Source organism: Emydura macquarii, unplaced genomic scaffold (genome assembly GCF_026122565.2).
Source record: "Emydura macquarii macquarii isolate MOO-44397 ecotype Brisbane River unplaced genomic scaffold, CSIRO-AGI_Emac_v2 contig_3390, whole genome shotgun sequence".
NCBI classification, from domain to species: Eukaryota; Metazoa; Chordata; order Testudines; family Chelidae; genus Emydura; species Emydura macquarii.
The window spans coordinates 4,362,218-4,381,692 of NW_027133527.1; the positions used below are offsets into that span (position 1 = coordinate 4,362,218).

A 19,475-nucleotide genomic window follows, 5' to 3' on the forward strand; every position below is an offset into this window, starting at 1 on the left:
TTTGCATGGGGCTCGTTTCTACTTTCCCTAGGATAATTCATGGTCTAGTTTGGTCTTTTTCATAAGGACATTTTTCTCTGATTCTCAGCCTGAGTTTCACCATTCCCTAGTTTCATACCATAGCTCCTCTTCACGCCTCTCTACTACTTTAACCAGTCTGTCGTCTTGATGTTTACACCATTCAGGTGCGTGTACACAGTTACTGTTGTATCCATTAATCCAACAATTGGCCAGGCTGATATCCTCTTTCTTTTTATCTTTACTTGTCAATAGGTCCCGCCAGACCTTTATTCACTTTTGTTGTAGAATGCATAATAAAGGCTTAGCGCTTACATTGTCTTTTACATTTTCGAAGCTTTACCCAAGACATTATATAATAAATCTTCCCTTCTGTTAGCTCTGAGAAGACAAAACAGAATCCTTTCTGCCCCAGTTTCCCTAATTATGCCCCTTCTAGTTCTTATTCTGTGTCAAGGTAATTTTAATTCTGCCTGATGACATGCGTGATCTTGGCCTTCCTTGATTTCTTCTTTCATACAGGAACCGATGGGTTTATATAAAGTGGTCTGGCTCTGCAACTGATCAGGAATAGCAATAGCAGAAGGAAACCTGCGATAATATAAACTGATTCACTGCTGGAGTTGCAAGTGTGCAAAGTTTGAAACGATAGAACCGTGGGCCTGATCCAAAGCTCACCGAATGCTCTGAGGGTTTTCCCATTGACGTCAGTGGGCTTTGATCCCAAGAGATGTGTGGAGTAAAATCTTCAGAAGTGTCTGTCCTGTTTTTAAAAGTGACATGGGCACATAGGACCTTAAGTCTTATTAAATTTAGCTTTTGCTTCCAAGTCACTTCTGAAAATGGGATTTAAGCTTCTAAGTCAATTAGTCACTTTTTACTTTCTGTCTGCCATTGGTCTATTCACTTTGAAACCAAATTATGGTCACTTAAATATCATCTTCATTAACCTTTTCAGTGATGATCATCATAGCAGAAACATCCCAACAAATGTGCATATCCGATGCACCTGAAGCATACCTGAAATGTGATCATTAGAAAGAATGTTGTGTCGAAAGGATGTTGTTTAGACTGTAGATTTAACAAATGCTAATAGTGAAATATTCTTTTGGTTATTTGGATAGCTAGATGTTTGCTACTGTCCTTGGAAAAAAAGGAGGGTAAAATGCTGGGTTTTTTAGCTCTCTTATTGTAGCAGGTCAGTTATAACAAGCTAATAAATATTTTTGAGTGACCCTCTGTGGGTTTTATAGCAACATCTACTATTAAAATATAAGGTGTCCAGGCAAGTAGGCAACAAACAGATAAAGATTTTGCAGATTTATTTGTGTTGGGTAGGGAGAATTCCCTGCTGAATATGGAAAAATTCCCTTGACATGTATCTGGTTCCCACCTCATTACTAATACTTGAGGCCGTCCTCTCCCTTATGCTCTTTGACTTTGCACATAAATGGCCCACAGTTGCTAACGTGGGAGACTCACTCCTCTCAGTGAAAGAATAATATACATAGCTCAGTTTTAGCTGTGGACTATTCAAGGACAATGCGGGACTTGTATACATACACACAATACTGTAGTATGTGTAAAAGAGCCTTGAGATTTCCCTAGTCTAAGAAGGAATAACGAACAGTGGGATTAAATACTTGATCAGAGTTTATGTGATACTGTACCGATAAGGGAAAAGGAGGGGAAAGCGGAGATCATATGCATTTACAGTCCCAGAGAAGAGCATTTACTCTGGTGTATCAATAGCCTTCTGTTGGGTTTTCGTGGCATAGAGTTTAGTAAATTAGGAGTCTTCAGGTACTTAGCACTTTAATGGTTCTCACTAAGAACATAATTAAATTGTAGACCCCTTAGGGACAAATAACAGTTTATTGTGCATATTTTTAGAATCTGTTACCAACCCACAGAAAAATCTGGTAGATACAAGCCAGAGCGTGTGCATTAGCTGGGAATTTAGGCTTAATTTATCACCGTGAGCAGGCCCTACCAAATATTGCTTGAGAATCACATGTTACAAATCTGTCCCATGAATTATGGACTTAATTCTCTCCAATCTTATTTCAAAACGTGTAGTGTTTTTTTCTTACTGGTGGAGGTGCATGGCAGGGCTGTAGATTTATTATATTGCGTGGTGGGTTGACACACACAATCATGTTATTGCAGAGAGTTTTATATTTAAAAAATAAAACGTTTTGTGGGATCCTCCAACCTTGCAGCTTATTCCAAGACTAATTAACCAAGGTTCCCTCTCCATTTCAGTCATGAGCTTGTCTGGCAGCTGCTTAATTCAGTTCATAACGGGCTGCTGCAGATACTGAAGTGAATTGCAATCACAGCCTCTTGTTCGCGTTCTCAATTCTCTCAGTAGGACTTCTTGGAAGCTTTCTGGGATGCATCAGGTTATGAATCAGCAAAGAAATGGAGCTGAAGGTTTAATAACATCCCCAAAATAAACCCCATTAAAAAGGTGAGGGAATGTTTCCCTCCTCCCGCGGTTTTGACACTGATGCCTCTTCAAGAAACAGCAGAGATGTTTTCATAGGAAACAATTGTGCTAGGAAAGCACTCAGCATGCCAGAGTTATGCAGTTTTACAGGTTTTCCTCTTAACAGCCAGCATACGCGCCATGTACCTTCCCCCAACCCTCGACTGTGCCAGTGGGAATCCCACAGTTGGAATGGTTTCGGGGGGTGGGGTGAAGGAAGCAAAGGGGGAAGCCACCCCAAGCTGCAGTTGGCAGCTGTTGACTTGAACACAAAAGGAAAACAGAGAAAAAGTTTCCAGCGACGCAGGTGTCTGTGTGTCAAGGTTGCTGGGGGCAGCTCTAGCTCTCACACTTGCTGTGGAACTCTGCTTTTGCCTCAACACCCTTTCCTGAGTAAACAGGAGTTGCTCACTGGGAAAGCTACATTGTGCTACCATATGGAATGCATTCCGAAGGAACACACACACACAATGCATTCCTCTGGGCTTTTCCTTTATTTTGCTCTCCCTCTTCTCCTCACCTATCTTTTAGCTAATTTCTCTCTCACTCACAAACACACACACACACACACACACACTTTAGTTACACAAGATTTATGGTTTTGAGAGATGGCTGCAGTGTTGGAGAGGAAGGTTACGTTACTGATAATGTCTTGATAGGCTCCATATGCCTAAGCCAGTTTCCCATCAAAAACACTTCTTTCCCTCCATCAAAAAATCCTCCGAGGAGCCATGTATTCTTTGTGCTGCTGCTGCTGCATTAGGATGTAGAGCTCTTGGGTTGGGGACTTATTTGACTTATCTCGCCTATCGTACGGCTTCTCATCTGCCAACATCTGTGTCTAGATATTGAAAACAGGAAGGAAAAAATACTGTGCTAACATGAGCTGCGTTACTAACCCCATGTCAAATTGCTAAGCTGCATCTCTCCTCTTTTTCCCTTGTTTCGACTTTGGGGTGAAGATTATTGGTAACGAATACGGCTGCTCACGACTCAGTGTGATCAGGATGTGGGATAAAGATCAGAAAATCCATCTGTGGAATCTGCACTGTCCCCAAACACATGTACAAATGTCTCTTTAAGCCATGACTCAGGCTTGGTCTACATTATAAAGTTTTGCCAGCATAGCTGTGTCGGCTAGGAGTGTGAAAAAAATCATACCCCCTAGCTGATAGAGTTATGCCAGCAGAAACAGAGTAGTCTCAACTGTACCAATAGAAGAGTCCTTTGGTTGGCATAGCTAATGACGTTCAGAGAGGTAACGTGTGACTATGCTGGCAGAATTCCTTTTGCCAGCACTCACTACGTCTCCACTATGCTGGCATAACTATACAAGCAAAGGCTCTGTCATGTAGACAAGCTCTCAGATAGTCGTGGTTTTGCATGAGACTCTTCTCTGATGTGCTTTTCCCTCCCCTACAGAAGGGGAGCTCCAGAGACTCAGGAAAGTTAGGATGCTTCTCTGAACCTATGTGGTCTGGAAATCCCATGAGAACAGGTTTCTCAACACCCGGGTTTGATAGCACCCCACATCAGGTATCTAGGTATTTTCATGTCTGGTCTTTGCTGAAAGTGAGGCAGTACCGAGATCGAAGAGATCCATGCACGTCTTCACAGCATGCCAACTGCAAGATAAAATGTCCAGACTGCGTTTATATGGGAGGAAGAAGGGTAAAAGTGGGTGCCACCTTTCCTAACTTTGTCACTTTTAATTTCAGATGGTTATTTGCAGGCCTTGAACCCACTTGTTCCTTCTTCAGTTTGCTGGGTAAAATTACACCCTGTAAAATTGACACTGTATCCAGTTTGGTTTTGATTAACGTATGCGCGCATGTGCACACGTTCTCTCTCTCTCTCTCTCTCTCTCTCTCTCTCTCTCTAAGCCTGTCCTTTTCAAAGGGAAAAGTATTGCCTCGCAGTTTTGGAGTCAAGGTGGAAAAAACCCTTGATGAATGTCTCTGAAGTACTGGGGCTAGTTTGTGAAGAATCAAACATCCAGATTAATTTAAAACAGCTCCCATGTGTGGCGGTGAGGGGGAGGGAGGACGAAGGGCCTTCAGTGGCATTTCAGACGGATCATCTCATGACCCAGGATGTATGAAAACCATGAGCCCCAGCCTCCTTGTTGTACTGGACTTGGCAGAGTTCCTTGACCCCTCAGATTGCTCCATCCTGTCACAGTGTTGAAGGAAGGAAGGATGCGGTCTCCTGTCCTGGGGGGGGTTACAACCCAGAGAAAGCCTCCAACCCAGAGAAAGCAACGGCTTTATTAATTCCAGCTTTGCTAATAGGGAATTAAGATAGTTGTGGGCTTTGGCAGTGGGTGTGTAGTCCAGTGCCATGGAGAATACAGTATTTTCCCTGGATTGTTTGTATATTTGATTTAGCTACAAATAATTTAAAGATGTGTTGTGTCTCCTTCAATTAAAATGGTCATTTTCAGCTATTGTTTTTGCTGTCAGGATTTTAAAACAATGCTAATGAATTTGAGCTTTTGTTAGACATGCTAAGGTGAATTTTCAATTTCTTTCTGTCTGTCTGTCTTTTTTTCTAATTGTAGCATTTTTATCTAAGGTGGTCATTAACTGACAAGCATTTGTTTTAGCCTGGGTGATAAAATAAGCAGCTTTATCACACTGCGTAGAAAATTTTCCAGAGTCAAAAAACAAAGAAAAAGAAAAAAAGAATCAGGTTGATATATGAATAATTGGGTGCAAACGCTAGCATCTTAAATTGACATCACGCGTTTGGAGGAGTCTTCTTTTTCATCCTGAATTACGATTTTGTATAAATAAATAAACAAAAGCCATTTAATTAGATTATAAATGTATTGAGGTAGAGACCACCTCTTTGACTCAGAAGACCTGACTTCCTATCCAATCCTGGTTCTGCTTCTGACTGGGCTGCATGACCTTCTGCAACTCATCACCCCTCTCTTTCCCTTTGTTTCTCTAGCTGTATCACCCCTGTTATGATCATTACCACTTTTTTAGAGTGCTTTGGTATTTCTGAACATGCTTTATAAGGGGGCAGCATTAAGTAATCACGCAATAGCTATATAATTAGAGCTGGTCAAATAATGCCAATTTTTTTTTGGCGGGGGGGGGAAGGAAGGAAGTATGGTGGGTTTTTTTTTAATTTCTTGTGGAAATTTTTAACTTTTTCATTGAAAAAATGGAACAAAAAATGGTAAATGATTCTAGTTTTGAAAAACTGATTCCTTCCTCCTCCCTCCCCCCCCCCCCCGTCTCGCTTTTACAGCAAGAAAATGTTAAATTTGGAATGAAAAGGCAATGGTCTTCAGAAATGTTCATTCTGGGGAGAGGGAGGCCGTTTTCCGCTAGGAGGTTTCAACGAAACATTTAGCTAACTCTGTTGGTAACGCTCGTGGAGGTGGAGGGGACTCATTTCCAAATGACACCTTTTCTTTACAATTTCAGACCCAGCCAGTACCCAACCCATTAGCTTATTACATGCACCGCTCACCGTGGTGGTTTCATCAGTTCGAGACATTATGCAATCACTTCATCGAGCTGGTGGTGCCGTTCTTTATCTTCATGGGACGTCGCATGTGCATCATTCATGGCATTTTACAGATCCTCTTCCAGGTGAGACTTTTCTGCTTTTGCCTACCTACTATTACGGCTTAGAGAGTGGTTGCTGGGGGCATTTGAAAGACTAAGGAAGCCTACCCCCTATTTTTATATGCATTACGGCATGACTGTACAAGCTCTATGGAAAGACACTAACAGAAATGGCAGAGGAATTGGACGGCTCAGATTTGGTCACTATTTCGAATCCAACCCAGATTGATGGTATCCAAAATCATTGGCTGACTGCTCTTTGGTGATCTGCTGGCAGCGAGTGTCTGACATCAGTGTATTCCCTACAGATTTATCTACATCACACTTATACCAATTAGCAATTTTATGGGCAGAGGCGCCAAGATTAGCATAGGGATTAAAATGAGATGCTGACTGAGCCCATAAGTCCAACTGATGGAGGTGGTAGAGTTGGATGGAATTTCACTATTTATCAAAAAATAGATTTAAAAAAAAATTTCAAAATTTTTTATTCTTTGAAGAATTGATGAATGTTGATGAAAAATTGTAGCCTATTCATCATCTAAATTATTTCTATATTAAATGTTCGGGTTTTTTAAAAATAATGCTTCGTGTAATAAGGAAATCCATGAAAAATTCAAAAAACTGAAAATCATAGACTGTTTCTTTACTAAGGCCGGGTCTACAGTGACAGGCAAATTTGGCAGCAGTTGACGGGAGTTACGCAAGCTATGTAGAGTGGCTTGCATAACTTACGTCGACTTCCTAAATTCCCTTTTGCACGCCCTCTCCGTTCCGCTGTCGGGACATGCATACCCGTCGACTCAGTGCTACGCTTTTGGGGGTGGTGGTTTTATTAAATCAACTTCCGGATTGAGTGAGTGGATCTTTACTTCCCCTCAGTTGATCAGGATAAACTGATTTGATGGCGGCGAATTTGAAGACATGTCCTCAGTTGTTTCTGAATCTTTTCCCTCAAAGTAAATTTATTTTTAATTAAACTCCAGCCATTCAGATTCTCAGGTGCAACTTTCAGCTTTTCTTCAATGCTCTTCATTCAATGTCTCTTCAGCATTGGGCAGTTCATGTACTGTAGCTATTAGTGCTTTTGTAAATACATGTGATATATAAGCTGAAGAACAACATTTAAACTGCATGGGTGAACCATAGAAATGCTGATTGGATTTTAAAAGGCTGACATGAAAGCAAGAGAATGTTGAGTTCTTGATGAAATACCCCGCCTTTCCAATCACATGCCGTTACATCAAGGTACCACAAGACATGTGGCCTGTTTGCTCTCTTTACACACCTTGTGGTGTCAGGGTTATTACATTTCTGATGCGCTTTGATGCTTTATGAAATCTCTCTTCTATGCTACAATCAGCTGCAAACAGGAGCCAAGATTGGGACGTGGTATAATGAGTTAGAAATGGGTTTGTTTACCTTTTCATTGTCTCTGTACTGGAACAATTGAAGATCCCACTTTAAAAAACAAATCCTATCCAAATGGGAGTCTTTGATCTGTAAGAATTTAGTGCCCAAGTATATTTCACTCTTACTGTATACCCAACCATTCTCCCAGACAGAACTAGTCAATATTCCTGTTGAAAGGTGTTTGTTATAAAGATGATGACACTGGTAACCCTAGCTGTGTCTGATACCTTTTATCCAGGTGTTGATTATTATTTAAGAATAACATCCTGTCACATGTTCTGTGCAAGTGTATAGCTTCTAGGCAACCCTTTGGAATTCCTTCTCCTCTCTTTAACCTTAGTATGTTACAGTAGCATTGGCCAGATTTATGTGGTTCAATTAAATCTTCTATGGCTGCTGCAGTGTACTCTTCGGTACGCTAGCAAGAGTAGTTTCAGAATCAGTCTACATAGCTATGGCATTTCTAAAATGCTTATTACTTTGGTATCTGAGCACTATAATGCTTGTTGAGAAATCAGTACCAAGTGCCATTTTACTCAGCTCTTTCTAAATTACAGTTTAAGGGCCCAGTCCTGGAAAAATCATCATCAGCATCATAAAGCTTCTCCGTGCATATCCTAGTCTTAGTTGGAGAAAGTGGACTATGAATGTCCAGATTGTCGAGTTGAACATGACGTTAAGATGGCTGTGTATCTGAGGGACCATTTTAATCCACTTTCCCACATTTGAGACCGGGATGTTGCCAGATAACTTGTTTTACTTGTTCTGCTGGGGCTTTTTCCTGGTTTAAGTCCACAGTGCTTCCATTTGGAACTACTTTAGCCACACCGGCTTCTTCCCTGAGAGATCCACCAGGAGCCCCATGAGGAGGATGGGAGACAAACAAACCCCCGGTCTTTGAGGACTGGGAGATCGCTGGCCACTAGAAATATTTTCGGAGCAATCTCTGACCCCAGGCTCGTTTCCCCCCCTCTGAATTATTATGGGAACAAACTCCCCAAGAAGAAATCAATGAATAGAGAAAATGAGCACAGTTTCCCTTGTTCACCCTCCAGATTGCAGCAGGGCCTATAATCTTCAGCACCAGGTTTCCCCTGCTCCCCTTCAGGGCGTGCAGCATGGGGGATAGCCCCCAGTGACAGGTGTCACCGCCTGGTCCAGTACCCCTCTGAACTGTCTCTGGTCTGTTGCAAATGGACCCAGTCGCTGGTCCCACGTGTTTCTAGGTCAGTTCAGTCTGGCTAGAATCTAGTCACTGTTTCTAGCTTCTGGGCTCAGGACTCTTACCAACTCCCTTCATCAGGACATGGTGTGCTGCCACCTGAAACCCAAAATCCATACCTGAGCCCTCCCCACACCGTCCTCCAGAGCTTCATTTAGCCTCTGGGCTTCTAGTTTGAGCCCTTCAGGGATACTGGGGCAGGAAAGCAAGGAACACAGGCTTGGTAAAGGAATTTCCTAGGTGACTTCACTGTTAAGGCACTTGAGAGTTACAGATCTTTGCAAACAACGAAAGTCCTGAGACACCTCTTCCCCAGTCGTACCTTCTGAGAGTCCAAGGGGCATTGGAATTTCAGGCTGGGCAGGGGCTGTCTTGCGCTTTCTCTTCTGCAAAACTTCCCTGCATGTGGCAATGGTTGGACCCTTGCACAGATCAGAGCTCTGCTCATAAGTGCTCCAGCTGGCTGGCTTACCCCCGGCTTGTGGTCCCCTGTATGGAAAAACCATTGTTCCAAGGATGCGGGACTAGTAGTTGAGACAGTCAAAGCAGATGGCGCCAGATTGCTCCCAGGGTCTCTCTCCAGGGTCACCCTAGCAATAATATTGGATATAAAGAAGAAGGGAGATACACTTATCTCTTCTGGGACAATTTTTCTGATCAGGGCCAGTTCTTCCACTTCTGGGCTGCTGTCTCTCTTATCACTCCTTAGCCATCTGCAGGGTGGAGGAGGTGGAAGTGAGGGCAACACATGGAAACTGACATCCAAAAATGTGGGTTTGTTTCCTTAGAGAGAATTTTCCATGCTCTGTAGTAGGAGAAATCGTGCTTTTTACCCAAAGTGTGTTTAAGAGATCTGAAACTTAGGTAAGTAGATTTGAATTATCCTGGCTGTGGAAGTTATCTCAGCTGAAGGGAACTTAAGGAGATGGTGACTTCACTGCTGCCAATGACTGACACGTCTGGTTCTGCCCCCTAGCTGCACACAGGTTGAAGAATCCAGTGCAATAGTTCTATGGACCTTTATTACTTGAAAAAAGGAAATTTTCAGGTAAGTATGGTCCATTTTCCTATTGTAGTAAACTAAAGGTTTACTAAGTAGTTCTCAATACAGAGTATTGATAGAAAACCAGCTCTGCTTACGTAATGGATTGTGCTAGAATTCCCTCATGCGTCAGTTCTCCTAAGTATTGATATTCAGTCATTATTGCTGAATTGGCGCATTACAATTCAACCACTGGGAAGCTGATAGGAGTGGAGTAGCAGCTTCACATTGCAGGGGTGTGTGATCATTTTGTTCTGTTGGGATGCATGTGTTTATTCAGTCGTAACAGCTGGGCTGCACCCAGCTTTGCACGGGAACCATCTGCAAGAGTGCTGAGCTGTGTGCTTCGGTTTGCGGCAAAACCACAAGTCCTCATGGATTCATTCAATTACAGGCCCAGATTCGAACCTGAACTGAGTTTTGAGTTTCTAACAAACCCTTAAACCAAGTACATTTTGTCTGGTTTTGAAGTTCTGCTGCCAAGATTTCAATGTTTTGTACAGTTTTGAGAAAACACCATTTTTGTCATTCAAATCCCTCTTCCCAGCCATCCCCCACGAACCAGAAAGAAGCTCAAATATCTCTGCATTATCCCTTTGCTGGCTCTGGCTCACTGTACACTTGGGGTCCTCTTACATGTAAGACTAATTCTGAGCTTCATAGCAAAGAAGACAAATGCTGCCCACTCTGCAACCAGAACCAAACCTGGAGACAACCATTCTAAACTCAGCCTTCCCAACGGAGCCAGAAAACGGGCTAGCAACTTCTTGGAGGACCCCCTAAGAGGCAAGGGAACTGTTTGAATGCTACAAAATTTAAGAGGGGAACCACTGGGATCTGAAAAAGAAAGGTACGTACAATAAAGACTCATAATGACATAATGTAAGTGCGTCCATCTAACCGCCCTTTAATTGGCCATTTATTGATAGTTTGCAGTTACTGACTTATTTCTATCACAAGGGGAGTCTGCGAGGGAAAAAAGGGTCTCAGTATAATAAGCAGCCCTGGAGCATTTATAGCATTTCAACAAAAACCTGTTTATTTAATATTTACTACCCTTTTCTTCATTCAGAATGACTTTTATTGACAATACTTCTGCTCTGCTAAGGAAGCAATAAAGTTTAATGTTGATATACCACTTAATTCTGTTTTTCAAGATTTGAATTGACATTACATGCAAGTTTTATTGGACATTTTATAATTGTTATTGGAGTCATGGTGGCTAGGCTGAGTAAGAGTATTTTTCCAGATTCCAACTGGCCTGGAGAATATTGCTTTGTCGGGAGACCCTCAAAACAGTGCAAATTATTCTTCTGACTATTTCACGCTGTAATGGAAAGGTTTAGGGAAAAGGCTTCCATCTTTGCAAATCCTGGTAGGGAGATGGTAAGGAGAATTTTTTATCCCAACAGAGCCGAGGACTACACTCACAGGATGTAACTCCATGACAGAATTACAGTCCAGCAGTGCTGTATGGTGAAGTTTATCATTTTCAATACATAGGATAGTTATGGGCCACCTTCTGCGGGGAAGCGATACAGCAGATCTGTCTGAACGTGAATGAAACATATGCGTGACCCTTGGAAATAGAGACATGTAGTGTGCTCATTTTTTCCTCCTCTGTTATTCAGATATTTGTGGTGATATATTCACTGCATTTAAAGGGAATCTGACAACATAGGCTGGTCCCAAATTTTACCCTTCTCTCACCCCTCCACCAAAAAAACGTGTTTTCTTTCAAAATATCCACACTACTGTAATTGAGAGGTTCCTTCCTGTCTGAAACCAGGGGCTGTGTCAATCTTAAAACCCAGAGGCTGGGCTGTGAGACCAGACAGCAAACCTAGGGTGATTGTCTCTTGGAAATTCAGATATATAGATGCGGGCTTAGGTACAGCACCAACCCTTCCTTGTCATCGGGGCATCGTTCATGTGAGCCAGGCAAGGAGGTTGAAATTGATGGGAGTTGTATGTGCTAGACACCAGCCTGCCCCTGCAGGTCTCAGAGAACTTGAACCAGGTCGAAAGAGTGCAGCACCTTCCATCTCCATGAAGTCCATTGGTCTGAGCCAACCAGCTGGACAGCGAAGGCTTTAATAATCGTTGAGCCTTGTAACTGTGGATTTTGTTGTTTTCTTTTTTCTGTTAGGTTTGTTATTACTGATTTGAGCATGTTTTTTTGGAGTAAAGAGAGTAAATTTTGGACCTGTCCACCTTGACAAGTGTCCCTTTACCTAAAGCTGCCTGGAATTTCACCCTCCGGCTGGATTCCCAGGTAGCGATATACTCCCTGTAACCTTAAGAGTATCCCAGTGCCAGGTGGCAAGGGGCTCACTTATATCAGGTAGTGAGTTTCAGCTGGCCTGACCAGTTCAGTGTGCCCCAATTCTAATAGGTGTTGTGTAAATCATCATAGAAAAACCAATAATATTCCCGTGTGGTGTGGGTATATGGTAAACGCCCATAGGACTGTGCAAATGTGAAGGAAATATGGGACTAAAATGTGTTTGAACCAGACAGTCATAGAAGATTAGGGTTGGAAGGGATCTCAGGAAGTCATCTAGTCCAACCCCCTGCTCAAAGCAGGACCAGCCTCAACTGGAGAATAGGTTTTTTCCAGACAAAGGAAAGGCCAACACCTCCATCCAGGTGCAATCACAGATAATTGGCAATTCGTTGGTGTATCGGAGATTAGAGGGACAGATCAGTTCGCATTGTAGAAAGCACCAGAGGGGAAGAAACCAGCATAGCACCTTCTCCAACAGATTCCATGACACCTTTCCCCACAACAGGGACACTGGACTTTGAGAAGGATACATTTCAAAAGTTCAGTGGACCATAAAAGAGACTGGCAAAGAGCCCCACATGATACCTCACCTAAGAAGAGAAAGGAACCAAGCACTTTGGACTTGGTGGGAGATTTTGACCAAGGAAGTGGCCAGCCATCTTCATGGAAGGAAGTGTGGTAAGAATCTTACCTCGAACCAAGACTGTAGTTTTGTTAATTCTTAGTCACTAGAAAGTGTTTTTCAATTTTGTTTTGCTTATTATGCTTATTATTATGTTTGCTTTGAGGTGATTATCTCCAGTTAAAACAACAAGCTTTCTTCTCTGTAAAGGAGCAATAGACATTTTTACTCCTCCGGATGTTCCAGGAGAGGGGTGGACATTTCAGGGCAGACGTTTGGGGAAAATTCGAGATTGGGGTGTGCTTAGGGTCACTTGACTCATAGTAACCAAGGCGGGTGGAGACCAGCGTGTGGTTGAGGTGTAACAAGCAAGCTGCTGGAGTCAGAGTTGCTGAACACACAGACACGCGGTGTATGCTGGCTGGGAGACAGGGATTTACAGCAGCAGAGCATTTTAAGGCACCCAGGGTTACAGGATAAGCAGTGACCCAACCTCTTCCTGGCCTGAACTGCACCTCAGAACACAACACTCCTCAATAAGTCAGACACGCTTATTTGTCAGAAGCTTCTCAGTATAAACGGACCTCAGTTTAAAAAACAAGTGCCGAGTGAGATGAATGCTGGCTGGTTCCCATTAGAAAAATCATTACTCATCATTATTAACCACCAAATTGCCCCCAAAAAGGCTTTGAGTTTTACAGCTGTGGGTGTAGTTCTTGCTAGCATCTGCACATAAAGATATTCACGGTCAGATAAGTGTGCCCAGAACCCATTTGCCCAGGATCAAAGATGAGTCAAGAGAAAATGTCACCCAAGATTTTCGAGCAGCCCAGCCCAGCCAGCTCACATCAGCAGTTTATCCCCACGGGAGGCTCGGAAGCGGCTCTCGAGTCACTAACACAGCTGCTCCCAGTGTGTGCCAAAGGGCCAGGTGCTCCTGCTAGACGAGTATCTCCCACAGCTTGGCACGCGGGTCCCAGTACAGCTGGCTACGTCTCGTGTGTGTGTGTGTGTGTCCGTAAGCGCTGATGATTCCCTAATGCTGGGAAAGAGATTGAAAAAAGGCCATTCTGATCCCTTGATTGATTGCAATTTAAAACCTAGAACGCCAAGAAAATGCATTTTAACTCTTAAAGAGATAGTTGTGGAATCAAAGGGAATTGGGGCCGTGTGATTCCCACTCTAGGACAGCCTGTGTCAGCCTTTCCCTAGCTCACTTACTACGGCTGAGTGGCGAGGATGGAGCTGGACGTGGAGCTGTGTTCGTATATAGCTGTTTGATTTAGCACGGGTGCCTGCACGCAGGCACAGTTTGTGATGATCACTGCTTGACAGTGAGATCCAGAGCAGTGTCCCAAGAGCTCTGGCCGTGTTCCTGTGCCCCATGTGGCATTTGTTCATTTCCACAGAAAGGCAGCCAAGTTTTAACATAACTCATTTTTTCTATATTGGAGATTCATGTGGGAATTCAGTATGAATGTGACACGGGCACACGATGGGCGGAAACCGTGCAAACGTCTCCCTTCTTTCCCCAATATGTCCCTGCTATTGCAGCTCAGCTCTGACCTGCAGCACCCCTTGCCATTGAAGTCCTGGTCCCCACACACCTGTGTCAGTGCTGCTCAATCTGCAGCTGCAGCATCCTCACCACTTCCAGTTCTGGGCCCACTTTCTTCCTGCCAACGTACCTCCGGTATTATCCAGACCGCTCCAGTCCTGGCTTAAGCAGACTATCAGACTACACCACTGTTCTCTGCTGGGCAGAAAGGGAGATTAAGATGAGGCTTGCTTTTCTTTTCTGCTGCTGTCAGGATTTGACTCCAGAACTTTTAGGTTTTTAAAATCCAAGAGTGGTGCACTAACCCCGTACACGTGCAGGGTGCCTTACTTTGCCCACGTCAGCTGCCATGCAGATATAATCAGGTGCTAATGGTGTGTGGCTGCTCTGCCATGTGTGCTGCCTTGCATTCAGGATGAAATCTGAAAAGAAGGGCAGCCAGTGGTTTCCAGGTAAATGCACACCATTGTTTCAAAAACCTTGTTGCTAGCATTTACGGTAGAGAGAAATCCAAATCTAAAACAGAAATAAAATGAAGTAGACGGTTAACTTTTCAACATCATTAGGGATTTATTGTAAGCAGGTGCCAGACTTGACGTGCCGAGCCACACTGCTGCAGATCATCTCTGCCAAGAATAAAAATAAAGTGGAGGCTTAATAATTCAGCCCCTTCTCTGCTCAGTCCTGTACTGTTGCCCTATAAAAATAGCCTAGTGCAAAATGTCCAGATTGAGCCATGAAGTACGCAGAATGAGCCTGAGTTAGTTTAGTCTGGGCTCACAAATGAGCATTGAGTCTTTAGAACTCTTAAGGGGGCTGCTAAAGTTGCAGAGTTTTTTGTGAACACTTATTTTTGCTGTTTCTGATCCTCATGAACATTCTGAGGCTGCTGTTCAGAGTCTGTGCCATGTTCATGGGGGTCCTTCACAGGGGACACAAGAAACATCCCCTGGAGGTAATGTGGTCTGCTAGCCTGGACATCAGGAGACCTCTGTTTTATTGCTGACTCTGCCACTGACTTACTGGGTGAACTTCAGCAAGTCACTTTCCCTCACTGTGCCAGTTTCCTCTCCCAACCTTTGTCCTCTCTGTTTAGACTGCAAAAAGTTTGCAGATGACACAAAAATCGGGGGGACTGTTAAATAATGAAGAGGACTGGTCACTGAAACAGAACGCTCTGGATCTCTTGCTTAACTGGGCACAAGCAAACAATATGCATTTTAGTATGGCTAAATGTAAATGTGTGCATCTAGGAAGAAAGGATGTAGGCCATACCTAACAGCTGGGGGACTGAATCCTGGGAAGCAGCGACTCTGAAGAAGATTTGGTGTGGAAAAAGGATGATGAATAATCAGCTGGATGTAAGTTTCCAGTGCGACGCTGTTGCCAAAATATCTAATGCAATCCTCGGATGCATAAACAGGAGACTCTCAAGTGAGAGTAGACCGGTTATTTTATCTCTGTATTTGGCACTGGTGCAACCGCTGCTGGAATACTGTGCCTGGTTCTGGTGTCCACAGTTCAGGAAGGGTGTTGATACGTTGGCGAGGGTTCAAAGAAGAGCCAAGAGAATGATTAAACAATGAGAAAACATGGGTTAGTCAGACACACTCAAGGAGCTCAACCTATATATTGTAGACCAAGCAATTTAACTTTAGTACCCGGAAAGATAATGGAGCAAATAATCAAACGATCAATTTGTAAACATCTAGAAGTTAATAAGGTGATAAGTAGCAGTCAACATGGATTTGTCAAGAACAAATCACATCACAGCAACCTAATAACCTTCTTTGACAGGTAAGCATTATGGGTAGGAGGGAAGGAGTAGATGTGATCTATCTTGACTTTTTAGTAAGGTTTTTGATGCTGTCTCACATGAGTGTCTCATAAACAAACTAGGGAAATATAGCCTAAACCAACCTGCTATAAGGTGGGTGTACAACTGGTTGGAAAACAGTGCTCAGAGAGTATTTCTCAAAGGTTAAAAGTCAAGCTGGAAGGGCATATCAAGTGGGGTCCTGCAGGGATCAGTCTTGGGTCTGGTTCTGTTCAATATTTTCATAAATGATTTGAATAAAGGCATAGAGAGTATACTTACAAAGTTTGTGGACGATACCAAGCTGGGAGAACAGGTTTAGAATTCAAAATGATCTTGACAAACTGGAGAAATGGTATGAAATAAATAGGATGAAATTCAGTAAGGACAAATGCAAAGTACTACGCTTGGGAAGGAATAATGTATTGCACAAATACAAAATGGGAAGTGACTGCCTAGGCAGGAGTACTACAGAAAAGGATCTGAGGTTTATAGTGAATCACAGACTAAATATAAGTCAACAGTGTAATACTGTTGTAAAGAAAGTGAACATCCTTCTGGGATGTATTAGCAGGAGTGTTGTAAGCAAGATACAAGAAGTAATTCTTCCACTCTATTCAGCACTGATAAGGCCTCAACTGGAGTATTGTGTCCAGTTCTGGGCACCACACTTTGGGAAAGATGTGGCCAAACTGGAGAAAGTCCAGAGGTGAGCAAGAAAGTTGATTAAAGGTCTAGAAAACATGAACTATCAGGAAAGATTGGGAAAAAAATATGTTTGTTTAGTCTGGAGAAGAAAAGACTGAGGGGAAGACATAATAACAGTCTTCAAATACGTAAAAGGTTGTTATAAAGAGGAGAGTGATAAATTGCTCTCCTTAACTACGGAGGGCAGGACAAGAAGTAATGGCATTAAATTGCAGAAAGGGATGTTTAGGTTGGACATTAATAAAAACTTGCTCACTGTCAGGGTAGTTAAGCACTGGAACAAATTGCCGAGGGAGGTTGTGGAATCTCCATCATTGGAGGGTTTTGAGAACAGGTTAACCAAACCGCTGTCAGGAATGGTGTGTAGATAATACTTAGGCCTGCCTCAGTGCGCGGAACTGGACTAGGTGATGTATCAAGTTCCCTTCCAGTCCTACATGTCTATGATTTTATGATTTAGCTTCACAAAGAGAAGGTTAAGGGGTGTCTTGATTACAGTCTAGAAGTACCTAGATGGGGAACAAATATTTAATAATGGGCTCTTCGGTCTAGCAGAGAAAGGTCTAACACGATTCAGTGGCTGGAAGTTGAACCTAGACAAATTCAGAGGGGAAAAAAAGGGGATAAATTTTTAACAGTGAGAGTAATTAACCAGTGGAGCAATTTACCAAGGGTCGTGGTGGATTCTCCCTTGGTGATAACTTTAATTGGATGTTTTTCCTTAAAGATCTGATCTAGGAAATATTTTGGGGATGTTCTATAGCCTGTGTTAAGACTAGATGGTCACAATGATCCCTTCTAGTCTTGGAATCTATGGGGAAAAAACTTCTTTGGAGCCAGGATTGTGTCTCTTTCATTTTGTTTTTACAGCTCCTAGTGATTTGGGGGACCCTGGTTGAGATTTTTAGTCCTGCTTCTGGTGAACGTACCCAAATGGGCTCGTCCTTTTCAAACCTGATACTTGTCTGATGTATTGAAAATGGATGCAGCTTGGGGAGATTCTGTACAAGCTACAAACTTTTTCAACTTTTGCCAAACTCATGTTTGGTACCTAGAAAGCACAGTGATAGACAGATGTTCACACAGTTCTGGGTAAAATCTGCAGCCTCCAGCTAGAGGCTAGCATGTTTTGATAACAGTTTTAATAAGCTGTTCTAGAGGGTTGTGTCTGATGATAACAATCCGCTGGTTCTTCAACACAGACATGTGTAACAGAGATCTCAAAGTGTAGATCTGGAACCAAAATACACCCAAGTTCAGGGGAAGTTAGACCCCAAGTCACGTTGTTTGTTGTTGTTCTTCCTAGCAGCGTTATTTCAGGAGCATCTGAAGCCACAGCTGAGATCAGGGCCCAGTTGTATTTAACTGCATACAAGCACATAGTGAGGGAGTCCCTGCTCTGAAGAGTCTACAAGCTAAATAGACAAGACAGACAAAGGTGGTGGATGAGGAGAAGAAACACAGAGTGGGGAAATGACTTGACCATGGTCTCACAAGAGGGCGGAGGCCGAGCCAGACTCCATTTCTACTTATTCTGTTCCCCTGTGTAGGAGGCCACGCTGCCTCCCATCTCTCTGTGGAAATGTGGCATCGTTCCTCTCCATTCTCTTTCTCTCCAAGTTTCTCTCTCCTCTGTGTGTGTTCGCGTGCAGGCCTGTCCCTGCTCCCAACCACCCACAGCAGCACGTGGAAGTCCCGAACAGGCATCTCTGGGTGAAATCTGAGAGGGGGAAAAAACACGTACTAGCTACTATGTGGGTGTCTCGCTCTTCTCTGCAGCTGGCTCCCAAAACCCTGAGGTTGCATGTTTCCAACAACGTCCAAAGCACAGCTTACACCAGCAACCGTATTTTTTGGCTTCTCAAGCCAGGCTGTAAAATTACACTGTTTGGCAGACGGGTTCATGAGGGGAAGCGAGAGGAAAGCCGAGAAGTAGAGGAAAAGCCACCTTGCCCTACGAACTGGCAGGTAGCATCGGATTCAAGAGCAGCGCCAGCGGGTTTCAGCTGCCAGAGTTACAACAGGGTGGTGCTTTCAGCGTTGCCAGTGGGAAGCCTCCCAAGACTAAAAATAATAATCATCATAATAATAAAGGGAAAGTGGGCAAAGAGACATGTTGGAGAGTCAGGGCAGATAATTAACTTCCACGGCCCAGTTCTCAGTAACTCAGCAATAGAGACACAGGCTGAGATTTTCACAGCAGACCAAGGGATGTAGGCCCCCAAATCTGTTAGATTTGAGTGGGATTTGGGCAGCTAACTCTCTTTGAAAGTCCCAACCTCTGGATTCTAGCTCTGATCTCACTGTGTCTAGCTAGATCGACTTCAAAGGAGTTACTCTGAGTTACGCTGGTTTGAGATCAGACTCAGGCCCACGGTTTAAAGAGACCAAATGAAAGCGCCTTAAAGAACATAAAGTGGTAAACCCATTGAGTCGCTAATGATTCCTGATAAGCACTGTGAGTCGATTCTGCTTTCCGTGGAAGTTTGGCCAGTGACCACAATGGGAGTTGGATGGGCCTTGTGAGAATACAGACCACGTATATAAAGGAGAAGCTACAGTGCAGACAAAGCAGTCAGTGATTAAAGCCTCAGCAGCCAATATTCATTCTAATTCAGAGTCCCTACAAAAACCACCCCTTTGACAGTCCTCAAGGAACCATCCCCATCTCTGACCCTTTGAATAAGCAGCTGTAAAGGGAAAAGTAAGTCTTG

General features: G+C 43.3%; 1 protein-coding gene across 2 annotated transcripts in view; it reads left to right on the forward strand.

Moving 5' to 3' along the window:
* Nucleotides 1–19,475, forward strand: part of LMF1 (lipase maturation factor 1) — a 315,025-nt gene that overhangs the window by 214,419 nt on the left and 81,131 nt on the right. For both annotated transcript variants that reach the window (XM_067534103.1, XM_067534102.1), the window contains one exon: nt 5,950–6,117. In XM_067534103.1, the coding sequence (XP_067390204.1) occupies nt 5,950–6,117 (168 nt within the window). The remainder of the gene's footprint in view (nt 1–5,949; nt 6,118–19,475) is intronic.